The sequence below is a fragment of the Panthera uncia genome, unplaced genomic scaffold, assembly GCF_023721935.1.
Source record: "Panthera uncia isolate 11264 unplaced genomic scaffold, Puncia_PCG_1.0 HiC_scaffold_315, whole genome shotgun sequence".
In the NCBI taxonomy this organism is placed as follows: domain Eukaryota; kingdom Metazoa; phylum Chordata; class Mammalia; order Carnivora; family Felidae; genus Panthera; species Panthera uncia.
Window position 1 is genome coordinate 751 of NW_026059446.1, and position 18,742 is coordinate 19,492.

General features: G+C 47.8%; 1 protein-coding gene across 1 annotated transcript; it reads left to right on the forward strand.

The window, feature by feature from the left end:
* Positions 1-7,787: 7,787 nt before the first annotated feature.
* Positions 7,788-16,396, forward strand: LOC125917931 (glutamate-rich protein 6B-like). Its single transcript, XM_049623998.1, has 7 exons — positions 7,788-7,977; positions 8,607-8,732; positions 9,650-9,759; positions 10,818-10,903; positions 11,069-11,221; positions 13,167-13,392; positions 15,657-16,396. Exons 1-7 carry the CDS (start codon positions 7,788-7,790, stop codon positions 15,870-15,872), a joined length of 1,107 nt encoding a protein of 368 aa, XP_049479955.1. The 3' UTR covers positions 15,873-16,396.
* Positions 16,397-18,742: the final 2,346 nt, after the last annotated feature.

Below are 18,742 nucleotides of genomic sequence, written 5' to 3' on the forward strand. Positions count from 1 at the left end.
GGGAAAGAGAGGTATTGGATCATGAAGGTAGACTTAGGGAACTTGGCAACTTCTTAAAATGTAATAACATTTGTATCATAGGAGTCTCAGAAGATGAAGAAAGAGAAAAGGAGGCAGAAGGTTTATATGAGCAAATTACAGCTGAAAACTTCTATAATCTGGGTTTATATGAGTAAATTATAGCTGAAAACTTCTGTAATCTGGGAAGAACACAGACATCAAAATCCAAGAAACATAGAGAACTCCCATTAAATTCAACAAAAACTAGGGGCGCCTGTGTGGCTCAGTCGGTTGAGCGACTGACTTCGGCTCAGGTCATGATTTCACAGTTCGTGAGTTCGAGCCCCGCATCAGGCTCTGTGCTGACAGCACGGAACCTGGAGCCTGCTTTGGATTCTGTGCCTCCCTCTCTCTCTGCCCCTAACCCACTCACATTCTGTCTCTGTCTCTCTCAAAAATAAATAAACATTAAAAAATAAATTCAACAAAAACCAGCTATCACCTAGACATATCATAGTCAAATTCACAAATTACACAGACAGGGAAAGAATCCTGAAAGCAGCAAGAGAAAAATTCTTAGCCTAAAAGTGAAGACAGATCAGATTCACAGCAGATCTGTCCACAGAAAGTTGGCAGGCCAGAAGGGAATGGCAACAAGCTGAATGGGAAAAATATGTAGCCAAGAATACATTATCCAGCAAAGCTGGAGAGAGAGAGAGAGTTTCCCAGACAAACAAAAACTAAAGAAGTTTGTGACCACTAAACCAGCCCTGCAAGAAATATTAAAGGGACTCTCTAAGTGGGGGGAAAAAGACCAAAGCAACAAAGACTACAAAGGAACAGAGAACATCACCAGAAATACTAACTTTACAGGTAACACAATGGCACTAAACTCATATCTTTCAATAATCACTCTGAATGTAAATGTACTAAATGCTCCAATTAAAAGACAAAGAGTATCAGAATGGATTTTTTTAAAATCTATATGCTGCCTATAAGGACTCATTTTAGACCTAAAGACACTTGCAGATTGAAAGTGAGTGGATGGAGAACCATCTATCATGCTAATGGACGTCAAAAGAAAGCTGGAGTAGCCATACTTATATCAGACAAACTAGATTTTAAAATAAAGACTGTAATAAGACATGAAGACGGGTATTATATCATAATTAGGGGGCCTATCCATCAAGAAGATCTAACAATTGTAAATACTTATACAGCCAATTTAGGAGCATCCAAATATATAAATCAATTAATGACAAACATAAAGAAACTCATTGATAATAATATATTAACAGTAAGGGACCCTTAACACAGTTACAACAATGGACAGATCATGTAAGCAGAAAATTAACAAGGAAACAATGGCTTTGCATGATACACTGGAGTGGATGGACTTAACAGATATATTCAGAACATTTCATCCTGAAGCAGAAGAATACACATTCTTCTCAAGTGCACATGGAACTTTCTCCAGAATAGATCATTTGCCGGGTCACAAATCAGCCCTCAACATGTACAAAAAGATTGCAATCATACCAGGCATATTTTTAGACCACAACACTATGAAACTTGAAGTCAACCACAAGAAAAAATTTAGGAAGACCACAAACACATGGAGGTTAAAGAACATCCTACTACTAAAGAGGGAATAAGTTAACCAGTAAATTAAAGAAGAAATCCAAAAAGTACATGTAAGCAAATGAAAATGAAAACCAACATTCAAAACCTTTGGGATGCAGCAAAGCAGTCCTAACAGGAAAGTATATTGCAATACAGGCCTACATCAAGAAGCAAGAGAAGTCTCAAATACACCATGTAACCTTACATCTAAATGATCTAGAAAAGGAAGAATAAATAAAGCCTAAAGCCGGCAGAAGAAGGAAAATAATAAAGATTAGAGCAGAAATAAATAATATAGAAACAAACAAACAAACAAACAAAAAACAGTAGAACTGATCAATGAAACTAAGAGCTGGTTCTCTGAAAGAATTAATAAAATTGATAAACCAGACTTCTCAAAAAGAAAAGAGAAAGGACCCAAATAGGTAAAATCACAAGTGAAAGAGGAGGATCACAATCAACACCACAAAAGTACAAACAATAAGAGAATATATGAAAAATTATATGCCAACAAACTGGGCAATCTGGAAGAAATGGACAAATTTCTATTAACATACTAACCACCAAAAATGAAACAGGAAGAAATAGAAAACTTGAGCAGACCCATAACCAGCAAAGAAATTGAATCAATAATCAAAAATTTCCAACAAACCAAAGTCCAGGGCCAAATGGCTTCCCAGGGGAATTCTACCAGATATTTAAAGAAGAGTTATTACCTATTCCTCTCAAATTGTTCCAAAAAATAGAAATGGAAGGAAAACTTCCAAACTCCTTCTATGGAGCCAGCATTACCTTGATTCCAAAGCCATACAAAGGGCCCACTAGAAGGAATTGCAGACCAATATCCCTGATGAATATGGATGCAAAAATTCTCCACAACATACGAACAAATCGAATTCAACAGTACCTTAAAAGAATTATTCACCACAATCAAGTGGGATTTATTCCTGGGCTACAGGATGGTTCAGTATTTGCAAATCAACCAATGTGATGCACCCCATTAATAAAAGAAAGGATAAGAATCATATGGTCCTTTCAATAAATGCAGAAAAAGCATTTGATAGAATATAGCATCCATTCTTGATAAAAAGTAGGTATAGATGGAACATACCTCAACATCAGCATAAAGGTCATATAGAAAGGACCTGCAGTTAATATCATCCTCAATGAGGAAAAACAGAGCTTTTCCTCTACGGTCAGGAACAAGACAGGGACGTCCGCTGTCACCATTACTATTTAACATTGTCCTGGAAGCCTTAGCCTCAGCAATCAGACAACAAAAATAAGTAAAAGGCATCCATATGGGCAAGGAAGAAGTCAAGCTTTCACTATCTGCAGATGACATGATACTCTATATAGAAAACCCAAAAGACTCCACCAAAAAAATTGCAAATATACACGAATTCAGCAAAGTCATAAGATATAAAATCAACGTACAGAAATCTGTTGCATTTCTGTACACCAATAATGAAGCAGCAGATAAAGAAATCAAGGAATTGATCCCATTTAGAATTACACCAAAACCCATAAGATACCTAAAACAATAGAACACTTATTAAAGAACTTGAAGAGGACACAAAGCAGTGGGAAAACATTCCATGCTCATGATTGGAAGAACAAACATTATTAAAATGTCTATACTACTCAAAGCCATCTACACATTTAATGCAATCTCTGTCAAAATACCACCAGCATTTTTTACAGAGCTGGAACAAACAATCCTAAAAATGTGTAATGGAACCACAAAAGACCCCGAATAGCCAAAGCAATCCTGAAAAAAAGAAGCAAAGCTGGAGGCATCACAATTCTGGACTTCAAGCTGTATTACAAGGCTGTAGTCATCAAGACAGTATGGTACTGGCACAAAAACAGATACATAGATCAGTGGAACAGAAGACCCAGAAGTGAGCCCACAACTATATGGTCAACTAATCTTCAACAAAGCAGGAAAGAATATCCAATGGAAAAAAGACAGTCTTTCAATAAATAATGCTGGAAAAACTGAACAGCTACGTGGAGAAGAATGAAACTGGACCGCTTTCTTACACTATACACAAAAATAAATTCAAAATGGAAAGACCTAAATGTGAGATAGGAAACCATCAAAATCCTAGAGGAGAACACAGACAGCAACCTCTGACATCGGCCATGGCCACTTCTTACTCAACACATCACTGGAGGCAAGGAAAACAAAAGCAAAAATCAACTATTCATCAAGTTAAAAAGCTTCAGCATAGTGAAGGAAACAACCAACAGAACTAACAGACAGTCTACAGAATGAGAGAAGATATTTTCAGATGACATATCTGACAAAAGGTTAGTATCCAAAATCCATAAATTGTTGAGTATGAGTTTTCATACTCAACACCCAAAAAAACCAAATAATCCAGTGAAAAAATGGGCAGAAGACATAAGTAGACACTTTTCCAAAGAAGACATACAGATGAGTAACAGGCACGTGAAAAGATGCTCAACATCACTCATCACCAGGGAAATACAAATCAAAACCATGAGATACCACCTCTCACCTGTCAGAATGACTAAAATTAACAACACAGAAAACAACAGATGTTGGCAAGGTTGTGGAGAAAGAGGAACCCGCTGACACTGTTGCTGGGATTGCAAACTGGTGCGTCCACTCTGGAAAACAGTATGGAGATTCCTCAAAAAGCTAAAAATAGAACTACCCTACGACCCAGCAATTGCACTACTAGGTATTTACTCAAAGGATATAAAAATACTGATTCGAAGGTATACACGCACCCCGATGTTTATAGCAGCACTATCGACAATAGCCAAACTGTGGAAAGAGCCCAAATGTCCATCGGCTGATGAATGGATAGAGATGTAGTATACATCTACGATGGAATATTACTCAGCCATCAAAAAGAATGAAATCTCGTCATTTGCAATGACGTAAACGGAGCTACAGTGTATTATGCTGAGCAAAATAAGTCAGCTGGAGAATGACAGACACCATCTGATTTCACTCATATGTGGAATTTAAGAAAAAGACGAACATATGAGAGGCAGATTTAAAAAAGAGAGTGAGAGGGAAACAAACCATAAGAGACTCTTAAAGATGGAGAACAAACTGAAGGTTGATGGAGGGAGGGGGGTGGGGGATGGGCTATATGGGTGATGGGTATTATGGAGGGCACTTGTTATGATGAGCCCTGGGTGTTGTAGGTAAGTGATGAATCACTGAATTCTAGTCCTGAAACCAATATTGCACTGTATGTTCACTAACTGGATTTAAATGAAAATTTGAAAAGAAAACGAAAGATAAGATTATACCTCATCAGACCATGTTTTCTGCAAAGATGTTCTAAAATAAAATCATTACTCTGCCAAACAAACACAAAAAGCACAAAACAAAAAGCCATCCCATGAGGACTGGGTAAGTAAACTGTGGTACATCCGTACAATGGAATATTTACTCGGTGCTAAAAAGAGATGAGCTACCAAGCCATAAAAAGACGTGGAGGAAATTGAAATTCATGTTACTAGGTCAAGGAGACTTACCTGAAAAGATATGGAGTATTCTAACTATATGACATTTTAGAAAAGACAAAACTAGAGAAACAGTATAAAGATCGGTAGTTGCCAGAAGTTTAAAAGGGGGGATGAATCGATGGAGCACAGAGGATTTTTAGGGCAGTAAAAACGACACAGTGTGATGGATACACGCCGTGATACCTTTTCCAAACCCAAAGAATGTACAACAGCAAGAGTGGACCCTAACGTACCTATGGACTCTGGGCGGTAGTGATGTGCCGATGCAGGTTTATTGACGATAACGGACAGTGCGTGCCGGGTGTAGGTAGTGGGGGAGGCTGAGCATGTGTTAGGGACAAAAGACATATGGGAATCTCTGTACTTTCTGCTCAGCTTTGCTGTGCCCTGCTCTAAAAAATAAAGCCTATTAAAAAAAAAAAAACACCTACACAGTACAGTTATAAAAATGTGTATCATAGTATATGGATACCGCACACAAGTGAAAACATCTCAAAATAGTGGAGTCCCTCAGAGTGAGCTAGCGATCAGGTCTGAAGCTCAAAAAAAGAGGCGCTGAAGGGGGCATTAGGAAGATGTGATAGACTGTATGCCTTCTGAACATATAAAGTGAGAATCTACTATGCCCAGGTCCTCTTCTAGGTGCTGGAGATAGAAGGGTGAACAAAACAAAGGTCCTGTGCCCACGGAACTTCTGTCCCAGTTGAGGAGACAGCCAATGCACAACAATCCTGGTCAGTGCTATGTCAGGTATTGTTGGGAACCACGGATGAAGTAGCCTCAGGGGCTCATGAGTTGTTGGCCTGAGCGGAGAGTTGTTCTGATAAGTATAGCGGAGAGTTGTTCTGATAAGTATAAGGCAGCTGGGGAAGTGCCCTTTGAGTCTAGGCACGCATGAAATGAGGGGCGGAGCAAAGAGTTGCAAAGGCCCTGAGGCCTTTCCTCAAGGACAGCTGTGAGCAAGTGAGGAGGATGGGAAATGGGCTCAGATGCCCTGTTCAGGTAGAGCCTGGTGAGTCAGAGTAAGACTCGAGATTTTGAGCCCCCAAGGCTGGCTCTGGGGGCTCTGGGCTCCTTTCTGGTGGGTCTCCGCCATCGTGGAGTCCTTTGTATCCTGTTGCGTGGACAGGAGTGAAGTCAAGGTCTAGGCTTACATTCTACTCACCAAACAAGTCACATGACCCCACCTAGATGCCAGAGAACTGGGAAACGCATTTCTGCCGTGTGTCCAAAGGAAAATGAAAGCAGTTTGCACTAAGAGGATAAGAAGCCGAACATCTTAAAATGATGAGGGTTGCTTCACCTTGTGGCAAAAGTAGGAGAGAACTGGAAACCGATACTGTCAACCAAGGTATGACTCTTTCAGCCTCCATGGAAGGAATGGAAAGTTCAGTCTCCCTTCATCTCTTGGGCCTGTGTGAAGAAGGAAGTCAGTGGAGCAGCCAGAACTCTTGTGGACGGAGAAATCGAAGGAAAGCCGGGCGGCTCTCCAGGTTGTACCAAGCAGTGAATGGTAAGGATGTTGGAAGCCCTCAGAAGGTTCCAGCTTCCTCACTTCCAATAGATCAGTGAAACCTTCCTTGGCTTCTTACTCCAGCTGGGCTGGCGAACCCCATGTTTCCCACAATCCCTGTCCTGTCCTGCCTCAGAGTTTTACTCCTGCAGCGTCTGTCTAAATATCCTTGCAGCCAAGGGGAAGTTTCCCACTAAGTGATCTAAGCAGAGGTCCCTTCCTAATCCACCCCACGACACGGGGCTGCCCAAAAGGCCCATGAGGAGTGGAACATTTGGCTGTTTTTTGTTTTTTTCAAATGAGCAATAAATTCCAGGTAGCTTGCTGAGTCAGGTAGCACTGCTTGGAAGTGTGTGCTCGTGTTCAGGCAGGGGCCAGCCCGGCCAGCCCAGGAGCCAGCAGCTCCACAGCAGGCAGGGAGCGCTCAGGGACAGACGGCCACAGGGACAGCTCAGGGATGGACGGCCACGGGGAGACAGCTCAGGGAGAGATGGCCACAGGGATAGCTCAAGGATGGACCAGGGAGATAGCTCAGGGACAGATGCCATAGAGGGACAGCTCAGGGACGGACAGCTGCAGGGAGACAGCTCAGAGACAGATGGTTACAGGGAGAGCTCAGGGACAGACGGCCACAGAGAGAGAGCTCAGGGACAGACAGCCGCTGTCTCACAGCACAGGGCCCTGCCCGTGAGGCAGTTTCCTCTCTAGTAGAACTGAAGGGAGGGCCTGAGATGTAGTCCCTTCTCTCCTAACTTTTACCTCCTACTCTCATACCCTGTCCCCAGGCAAATGGTGATGAGATTTAGGCTTTTAGATAAGCCACTTATTATATAATTCCCAGTGAGAGAAAATGTGACAATTTCTCCTCTGTGTCAGAGACTTTGCTTTGCCCGTGGGGTCTTCATCACTAGGAAAATGTCATTACATGACAATTGGATTTGACAGGCAGAAAGCCTCTCAAGAAAGTCTGGCTTTCAGGGGGTGTTTGAAACTAAGACCTAAACTACAAATATCCTCTCCCATGAGCAATGTCTAGAAGCTTCTTACAGGCCATCAGGAACAAACCAACCCCGGATGTCTTTACAAAGCACCTGTTTTAGGTTAGAAAAGAAAAGAACAGTGATTTGCAGACTAAATGTGGAAAGTGGCTGGGAGCTTACTGGTTGGAGGCAAGCAAGGGGCAGATTCCTGGACTCTGGCTCTCCTCTCACGGGACGAGTCATTTAGCCTCATCTTCAAGGGAGATCATGACGGTGAGTCATTTAGCCTCATCTTCAAGGGAGATCATGACGGTGCCTATCTTGCAGAGTCCTCGCACTGTGGAGGTAAAGTGTTTAGCACAGTGCTGGGTGTGGGGTTGGAGTCGGTTTGCAGATCTTTGTCACCTCACAGACTGGTTTTCACTCGGATGCCCTCAGGAGCCCTCCACCCCAGCTCCTCAGGCAACTGTATTGTTTTCTTTCATCGCCTTAGATGTGGGCATTCTGCTGTAAGCTTTCTTGAACAAACGGGCCTTCATCGTTAAAGATAATAGTTGGTGGGGCGCCTGGGTGGCTTTGTCAGTTGAGCATCCAACTCTTGGTTTCGGCTCAGGTCATGATCTCATGGTTCACAAGTTCGAGCCCCTCGTCGGGCTCTGCGCTGACAGTGCGGAGCCTGCTTGGGATTCTGTGTCTCCTCTCTCTGCCCGTCCTCAGTGTGCCCATGCTTGCATATTCTCTCCCTCCCTCCCTCTCTCTCTGTCTCTCAAAAATATATAAATAATCATGTAAAAAACAATAATGCTAATTGGAGAACCACCAATCTGAGTTCCAATTAGAGTGGGGTGGGACATTTGACCCCAAAAGCCTTCCGGCTGCAAACATCTGGGAAATGTAGATGAAATGTACAAAGCGTCAGAAACACAGAGCAGAGTGTGTAAGAAAGTCAGAGAAATAATCAACACCACAAATAGAGAAACTGAACGCCAGAAGGGTACGACGAGAGCGCAAGTGTGGGAAGCGGGAGGCAGGGGGTCGCCGGGTGCTGGGGAGGGGAGAGCGAGAGGTGGGAGAACGGCGCATCCTGATAATCCAGGAGCGTGGGTTGTAATGCCCAGATGGGAACACAAGACCAGGACATGGGTCCTTCTCAAAGAAATAGCTACATGTGAAATAGCTATGGTAATTGATGACACAACTGGGCCACTAAACAAGTCCCAGCAAACACTATCCTCTCCCATGAGCTGATACCACACAGACTATGCTCTCTTACCCCCGTGAATTTTAATAATAAATAAGTAAATATTTAATAATATGTAGTAATAATAAACAACATCTCCAAAAGCACCCCGTGCATTTGCAAATTTGAAGACATACTTGCAAATAACATAGGTGTCAAAGAAGAGATCATACTGGAAATTTGAACATGTTTAGAGTGAAACTCACGGTTAACATCTACATGCATGTGAAACAGCTAAAACAGTATTTTGCAAGAAGTGCTATAGCTTTAAAGGCGTGTATTAAGGAGGAGGAGGAAAACCAACAAGCTCAATATTCAATTCAAGGAATTAGAAAAATAAAATAGAGTAATATGGAAAACCGACAGGAGCGTATAAATGATCCTAGTAAGACTGAAAACTGATACAATGGAAAACAAAGTGATAGTAGAGGAAGCAAACCAAGAGCTGGTTCTCTGGAAAGACTAGTAAAATAGGCAAATCTTCGAGCAAGGTTTATCCAGGAAAAAAAGAGAGAGAGAAGAGAGTCGCAATAAAAAGAATGAAGACAAGGTCATAACTATAGAGGCAATAGAGGGGTTTTTTTTTTTAACACTACATGACAACAATTTTAGGACAATAAATTTGAAAATTTACCTAAAATGAACAACGTCCCGGGAAAATATAATTCACTAAAACTGACTCAAGAAGACATAAAACACCCAAGTGATGCCAATGTTATGAGTTGAACTGTATTCCCCTGAAAAGCTCTATCTAAGTCCTAACGCCTGGTGCCTCAGAATGGAACCTTACTTGGAAAATCGGTCTTTATGGAGGTAGTGAAGACGAGGTCATGCTGAAGCGGGCCCCTAATCCAGGACGTCTGCTGTTCTTTCAAGAAGGTGGCCACGTTGGGGCGCCTGGGTGGCGCAGTCGGTTAAGCGTCCGGCTTCAGCCAGGTCACGATCTCGCGGTCCGTGAGTTCGAGCCCCGCGTCGGGCTCTGGGCTGACGGCTCGGAGCCTGGAGCCTGTTTCCGATTCTGTGTCTCCCTCTCTCTCTGCCCCTCCCCCGTTCATGCTCTGTCTCTCTCTGTCCCAAAAATAAATAAAAAAAAAAAAAAAAAAAAGAAGGTGGCCACGTGAAGACACAGACACATGGCGGACATTATGGGACGCTGGAGGTGGACATTGCAGCCACGTGTAGACAAGGCAAGGAGCGACAGGGATCCCAGGTCATCACCAAACCCCAGGAGAGAGGCATGGAAGAAATTCTTCCTCGGAGCCTCCAGAAAGAACCTGCTGATACCCGGATTTCAGACTTCTGGCCTCCACAACCGTGAAAGAATGAATCTCTGGGGTTTTAAAGTACCCAGTTTGTGTTCCTTTGTTACGACAGCCTTTGGAAACAAATACAACCAATAACCACTGGAGTCATTGACATAATAGTTTAAAATCCGTGTGGGGGCGCCTGGGTGGCTCAGTCGGTTGAACGGCCGACTTCGGCTCCAGTCATGATCTCGCGGTCCGTGAGTTCGAGCCCCGCGTCGGGCTCTGTGCTGACGGCTCAGAGCCTGGAGCCTGCTTCAGATTCTGTGTCTCCCTCTCTCTGCCCCTCCCCCGTTCATGCTCTGTCTCTCTCTCTCTCTCTCTGTCAAAAATAAATAAACATTAAAAATAAGTGAAAAATAAAATAAAAATAAAATCTGTGTGTGTGCCTGTGAGTACACACACATACACACACACACACAGTGATCCATTTCAGCCTCATCACATAGACACGTAAACTGAGGCCCCGAGAGATTTCCTATTCAGAACCCCCAGCAAGATGGTGGTAGCAATGGCTGGGGTAGTGATGGGTGGGCATCCAGAGAGTAAATAGACCCCCAGCACTCTAGTGACAACACTAGACTCTGAATTGGGACAGTCAGCCCCGGTGCGCTTTTCATAAGCTCATTTTCTCTTCCCAGGTGCCTCAAGGTGATGGAAAATTAATTCTCTATCCCAGTGGGATTGTCTTCCAAATTCTCTTTCCTGATGAATCAGGCCAAATACAGTATCCACCGAAACCCAGGGACACTCATACTGACACATGTGACACCTAAGAAGTTTGTGGTTTGGGGCTGGGGCATGGGTTTTCCTGAGCCCTGCGTCCTCTGCAGGGCTCTCTGCCTTTCCTGGGGGGTCCCAAGAGGGTGCTTGTGCCTTAACTGTCTTCCAGCTATCCATCAGGAAAGCTGGCTATGCTCATCCTCAGTACAAAACAGAGAAAGTTCATATATATCATTCTAGAAGACAGTGAACAAGGTTGTGTCCGGGCCCTTATCAACAACTCTGGCCATGCCACCTTCTACGATGAAAACAAAGCAATCTGGTAAGTTTGGGTTAAGAGAGCCACACATCCCTCTCCAAGGAGAAGCAGTGTGGTTAAGGTTTGATTCCCAGGCTGCACAGCTGTCCTCCCGCACTGGGTAAGTCTCTCTCTCTCATTCGCTTGTGAATTTGTTTCTCCGACTTGCACATGTTGCAAAGGGGACGATGGGTATCGTGAGGGCAGCAAGGCAGGTCCCTGACCTCAGGGAAGGCACTCTGTCCTTCGTGCCATTGCTTCCTCGTGCGTGAAACAGCAACCACAGACTCACAGTGACCCGTTCCACGGGCTGTATCTCCTCCATGCTTCTTGAGAGTCAAACCTGGTGACAATTGCCTTAGAAAGACCCAGTGCCCCTCTGTTCCAGGTGGCTCAGAGAGGAGGGCGTGGTGAGTGCTTTGGAGTCTCATGTATTATACACAAAACCAAACTTCTAAATATCTCAGTGCAACTGAACTTAAGTTTCCAATGTTTTTTAATTGTTTTTTTTACATTTTATTTATTTTTGGGAGAGAGAGACAGAGACAGAGCACAAGCGGGGGAGGAGCAGAGAGAGAGAGGGAGACACAGAATCCCAAGCAGGCTCCAGGCTCCGAGCTGTCAGCACAGAGCCCGACGCGGGGCTCGAACTCATGAGCTGTGAGATCATGACCTGAGCCGAAGTCAGACGCTTAACCGACTGAGCCACCCAGGTGCCCCATTAAGTTCCCATTTCTGGCAATAGTGGGAAACTTCATCCCACCAAATCAAGGTAATCCAGCCACTTCAAAATCTTTCTCTACCTTTTTCGGGTAAGTACTCAGCGTTTTCAGGATTTCCCACTTCCCTTCCCTACTAAGTGGTCATGGAGTGGGAAATGCCTACCGTCTTGCATCAACTTTATACTGCTTTTCTTCTTGGTAGTCAAAACCAGACTTTTGTTTTTACTTCCAAAAATTTGTTTCACTCTCCCAGCCTTGGTTTTTAAGAATATTTTCTTACATATTCTTTAAGTTTTTTTTTTTTTTTAATTTCTGTGTGTTTGGGGGTTTTCTCCTTTCTTTTTTTTTCTTTTTCTCTTTGAGTTTTTTTTTTTTTAATTTTTTAAGTGTGTTTATTTATTTTGAGATAGAGAGGGAGGGGCAGAGAGAGAGGGAGAGACAGAATCCCCAACAGGTTCCACACCATTCATTAGTGCAGAGCCTAGATCTCATGAACTGTGAGATCATGACCTGAGCTGAGATCAAGAGTTGGACACTGAACCCACTGAGCCACCCAGATGCCTCATTTCCTAGTTGACAACTTTGTTCTCAGAGGTATCTGCCTTGCCCTGGGGGCCTTTTGTGCAGAAATCAATGCCTCAAAGGTAGAAGAAGTTACTGGATGCTAAGTAGCGGGGGCAAGAAACTCAGCCAATTCTCTCAGATCATTACCTGGTGACATTCATTAGGGCCTCTTGTCCCCAGTGACACTCGCTTTCAAGGCCAGAAGAGACCTTAGGGAAATCTAGGAACTACTTTTATTTTCTTGATGAAGAAACTTAGGCTCAGAGAATATACGTGGCTTGTTCAGGGACATACATAAAATTATGGGCAAAAAAAGTTTTAGGACATTTGACTTAGCCTCACATAAAGCATTTTTAAAAATTCGCCAATAAGGCAGGCAAGAGATAACCACATCTTCTCCGGGTCCAAAACCCAAAGGGAAGGATGATGTGCACACTGGGGAAGGGCTGACCCCCACCTTCTAGATTCACATTCTGTCCGTCTGGGGTGGGGCCTGAAGATCTGCATTCCTTAAAAGCTTCCCAGGTGATTGTGCGGGGCGGTGGGTGTGGGAGCCTCCAGGCCAGGAGGGAGGAGAAAGGGAAGGAGGCAGGGGAGGGGGGCAGGCCTGCATTCGCCACAGGAGAGGCTCTGCCCCAGCACAAGGGCCCAGCACCATGGTTACCTGATCCCTTCTGGTCTAGGTTGAGCCTGAGCCAAAACCTGGGCTACTACTTCCCCAAAGGCAAATACCAGAAGGCCTGGAACTGGTGGAATCTGAACCTGCACGTCCACGCGCCGCCCGTCCAGTCCATCTCCTTGAAAATCAACCAGTACATCAAAGTACAAATAAGGAGCCAGGACAAGATCACCTTCTGCTTCAACCACCAACAGAAGCACATCCGCTTAAACCTGGGCACCAAGTACAAGGTAAGGTCTCACCTCCCTCTGCCAGGCTGCTGCCCGCCGGTCCAGGCCACCGGCCTCTCTCTGGGCCACGTTCGGCATCTCTGCAACCGACGGAGAACCGACACGGCCACCTTCGCTGACCTGATGCTTGACCACAACAGAAGCAATCAGTCACTTCCGAGCCCTTGAGACTTGGAGCCGAGGAGCCGGACAGCCTCAAAGAGCTCAGACGAGAAAGCAAAGGTGTCAACATTCAGTAGTTCCCCTGACACGACAGCCCCGTCAGTAGGCAGGGACAGACACAAGGGGGAAACCTACGTTCCCAGTCCTGCCGTGGGTATCCTCATCTCTCCTCCCCAGACCACTCATCTTGAAACAAATGAGCACCGGGGAGTTGAGGGTGTGCCACCCAAGTCGGGCAAGAAAGTAGCCAAGATGGATTCGTGTCCTCGGGCTGCCATAGCAAATTACCACAAATCGGGTGGCTTACAACAGGAACTCACCCTCACAGCCCTGGGGACTAGAGGTCTGAAATCCAGGTATCATCAGGGCCACGCTCCCTCCGTAGGCTCTTGGGGAGAGTCCCTCCTTGCCTCTCCCAACTTCTGGTGGCCCCAGCATTCGCTGGCTTGCTACGGCATCGGTTCAACCCTCCACCCTCACAGAGCCTTCTTCTCTGGGTCCGTCTGTGTGTCCAGTCTCCCTCTCCTTTCTTTTGTAAGGACACCCGACGCTGGACTTAGGGCCCACACTAAGTCCTGGATGGCCTCATACTGAGATCCTTAATGACAGCTGCAAAAACCCTGTTTTCAAACACAGTTACCGGTCAGTCTGGGGAGGGGCCTGGAGATCTGCATTCCTTAAAAGCTTGCCAGGTGATGGTGCGGGGCGATGGGTGTAGGAGCCCCAGGTGCTGGGGATTAGGACTCAGACATAGCTTTCTGGGACCACAGTTCAACCCACTACAAATGGTGAGTGTGCACCCTGCGGTTCTGACTGTAAGAGGGCAAGAAGGTGGGTTCTCGAGACCCTTTCCCAGGCCCAGAGTGCAGGAGAGGAATAGGGTGTCCTTGTCCCCCGCCCCCACTGGGACCCACACAAGACCCTGCTCTTGCTCTGACTTCCCCTTCACCATGCACAGAAGGCTCTGTTTCCAGACCCACCAGAGAGGCGTTCGAGGTCTCTGAAAGTAGGACTGCCTGTCTGGGGAGAAAGACAGACACACATGTTTTCCGGGAGGTGAGCAGACAGAGCAGTAGGTTGATGGACAAAGCAACCGAACAGCAGACTGGGGCAAAATGAGGCCGAATGAAATCACTGGAAGGGAGCGGAGGGAATGTGGTGGGTTCGGCTCGCCCAGGACCGAGGTGTTTTCCAACTGGGAAAGGTGGACAGCCAGAAGTGGGCAGCTGGTCACCTGGCCTGGCGAGGCCTGCCATTGGGCATGCTGAATAGTCATGTCCCAACGTCCTTACCTACCCCAGATGTCCCAGAGCGGCCGACCCAGTCCCCAGCCACCCACTCAGCCCCCACCGCACGGTGCTGATGAGCTAAGGGAGCAGCTGGGTTGGCAGGGGTGGGAGGACCCGGGCCGCTGGCCTTCGGACAGTTTTACTGAGGGAGGAGGGCCACAAAAGGAAGCCAGTGCCCAGGAGGAGGGTCAGGTAAAGGCCGGTGTAGGCAGAGTCCAGGAGGCCTGGCAGCCCCAGGGGCTCTGCCAGTGGAGGGTGGGCCCCAAATGAAGCAACGCAGCACACACGTGACTCGTCAGCAGGTCTATCTGTGCCAGGCAGCTGGGGTGTCCTAGGAGGAACACGCCAGCCCGTCCACTTCCTGTGAGGCACCAGGCAGGCCTCCTACACTTCCCGTGCCCATTATTGTCTGCAAAACGGACACCACATCGTTGTAAGGCTTAAATAAGACCCTTCATGCGACATCTCCCTCCCTGCCCCACCTCGGTAGGAATCCACGGGGAGAAGCCAGACACCCCCAGGAAGGCACAGCCTTTGTAAGGCAGGCCACTTGAGGGCCCAGGAGCCGGCAACCCTTTGGTTTGGGGTCAGGCTTCGGTGTGTCCTCAGCCCACATCTCTGCGGCCAGGTGGCCACAGGCCCAGGCCAATGAGAGACGTACTGCTGGGGGCAAGGCCGGGAGCAGAGGCGTGCCCCTCGGCGAAGTTTCCAGAGAAGGCTTGGTCTTGGCCAACAGGGGGCCTGATCCTGAGGTGGAAATCACGACGCCTGGGCAGCATTTATGCTCACCCAGCCTTTTCTGAATTCCCACAGTCCATAACCCCGGAGGTGCTGAGTGAAATGAGGCAGAAAGCAATCCTGGAGGTAGAATGTGGTTCAGCGGCCCGGAAGATGCAGATCCTCCTGGGAAAAATGAGTAGGCTCCTGAATTTCCTGACCATCCCTGATTTGGAAAACTTCATAGCGGCTGCCAGTTCCTTGGCAGTAGGCAACATGAAACGGAAGGAGAAATCGTACCTCCCAGACTAGGACAGCCACCAGCTGGTGACCGGCCACCCACCCACCCCACCCCACCCCCCGCCCCCCACCAGCATCCGCTGAGCATCTCAGAAAGGTGGAGTCATCAGGAACACCAAGGAAAACCCCAAAGCCCTCTTCATGTCTTCTGAGGGTTGGTTTGTCATTTGGGACTTATCACAGCGCCTCAGTTTGGAAAACCATTTTTCAAGGGGCTAAGAGACTCTGTAGCCGGGCACAGAAAAGACTCGGCCCTGAGCCGATAGCACGAGAAGCGCGTTGTTTCAGTAGGCAATACATGTCAACACCCGTCCCGCTCGCTTCCACTGGTCACTTCCACGTGGAAGCCTACTTGGGTTGACTCAGGACACAGACGGTCTCAAAGCCAGCCTCTCCCAGCTGGCTGGATCAGGAGGCCACTCTTGGTGCAGTCCTGTGTGGTAAGGAAGGGCGGGGCTGTGTCTTGATATCTCTGCGGGGGGAGGGGCAGTTTCTAGAAAAGGGGGACTTAGGGGCCGGACAGCCCCCTACTGTGTGCCTTTCATACATCCCTGGGGTACCCCAGCTCCCCAGGATGGCCTCCACTGCAGCTTAAACCGAGACCGGATAGGAAACCCCTTCCTCCCAGCCAGCCTGGCAAGGGGCCAATGAGCCATCCCCCTGCTGCCACAGTGACACCAGAGCCCCACCTTCGCAGCCCCACTTCCCTGCTGATCTCACCCTGCCTGCCACCAACCTTCACCGAAGTCCTCATCACCCCGAACCATGACAACTGGAAGAGAGGGCTAGCAGTGGGGGCCGTGCACGGTCACTCCCACCATCCGCCATAACTTGTCGGCAAATGGTATCATCAGCTAAAACAACAGTCGCCTGGTGGCAAGGTCACGAGCCACAAATGACACCAGCACCATAGTAGCCGCCCGTGCAAGCCCGCGTCAGCGTTTGACGTGCCCTGTTGGTTTTGCACCCATGCTCAGGGCACACAGAAGCCCTTTTTCCAGCAGGCACTAGAGACCTAAGTTGGTCTGGGCAGCCGCCAAGTTCCCCCAGGCTCGTGGTGGCTGTGTCTCAGAGCCGGCCCCCATGTCCCCCACCCCCCCATCCTCCACGGGACTGGAGGCAGGCCGCCAGGGCATTGAAGGCATCCGTGCCCTGGGATCTGCCGGCCCCAGCTAGCTATGGGATCCCGGGCAAGGTCGCGGGCCCCCCTGTGACTCAGTTTCCTCATCTGTAATAGGAGGACGACCACAGAGCTCACCTCCCAGTTACACACCAGGGATGACAGGCGTCAGTGTTGGCAAAGCACCCCGCTCCGTGCTGCTCCGTGTGGGGACTCCCCATCAGCGGCCGGGCCCTCGCCCGGATCTTTATCCTTTCGCAAACCTGACAGCACTCTTCCACTAATGCAGAGCTTGGAAACAGGTGGCCTCGCAGAGGCGTTTCGTCTGGTCAGCCCCATTTTAACGTATCCCGTTGCCAACAGTTCAAAGACCAGAGATTTCACACGGAAGTATGGATTTCCGGCCCCTCCGTGCCAGTGTTACCCAAGAGTGGACACAACGGCACGGCCATCAGGGACTACCTTCCTCAGGGAACGCGAATCACCTCCCAGACCAGGAGGGAAACGAGGCGACCCGCCAGCCGACCGGCCACGCGGCAGAGCCAGATCCCCCCCCCCCCCACCATGTGCGCCAGCGCTGTCCTCGCAGAGGCCACGCGCCGGGTGCCTTCCACCTCCGACACTTACTGTCGCAGGCCTCTGGCGGCTGGAGGTCCCGGATGAAGGGCTTCCCTCCGAAGGCAGGAGGCGAGGTTGTGTTCTGGCTCCGCCCAGCTTCTAGTGGGTCCTCCTGGGCTTCTAGTGGGTCCTCGGCGCGGCTAGAGCACCTGGCGGGTGTGTGTGTGTGTGTGTGTGTGTGTGTGTCTGTCCCCTTTTTATACGAGCACCTGGGCTTCTAGTGGGTGTGTGTGTGTGTGTGTGTGTGATTCCCCTTTTTTATACGAGCAACTGGCGGGTGTGTGTGTGTGTGTGTGTGATTCACCCTTTTTTTTAATTTTATTTTATTTTTTTTTAACATTTATTTATTTTTGAGACAGAGAGAGACAGAGCATGAAAGGGGAAGGGTCAGAGAGAGAGGGAGACACAGAATCTGAAACAGGATCCAGGCTCTGAGCAGTCAGCACAGAGCCCGACGCGGGGCTCGAACTCACATACTGCGAGATCGTGACCTGAGCCGAAGTCGGACGCTTAACCGACTGAGCCACCCAGGGGCCCCTGATTCCCCTTTTTTATACGAGCACCTGAAGGGTGTGTGTGTGTGTGTGTGTGTGTGTGTGTGTGTGTATGATTCCCCTTTTTTATACGGACACCAGTCACACTGGATGAGCGGCCTGATCTACTCGGGTATGGCCTCATCTTGACTAACCACGTCTACAACAACCCTATTTCCAAATAAGGTCCCGTTTCCAGTCCTACTGGGGGGGGTAGGACTTCAACACAGGAATGTAGGGGGAGGGGGACACAATTCAACCGGCGACACACTCTCTGCCTCCCCCGCCCCGGACTCCTCCCAGACCCTCACCTTCCAGAGAGGGCAAATTCTGACTTACTATCATTTTATCTTCAGTGACTTGCGGGGGGAAAGGTACTTCCCTGGGAAATGAAAATGAACTGAGTTGGTCCGTTTATGCACACCAACCCGCTCGGTTACACACAAGGGTCTCCTCACGAATACCGTAAGGGGTGCGCGCACGCCCCAAGGCAAATGGAGCCTCGTGCGCTGCCCACAAAATTACAAATTCAGTAACTAATGAGGTCGTGCAACAGACACACACTGAGCACCCGCCACGTGCTCAGGGTCCAAAGAGAAAAGAACAGGTTG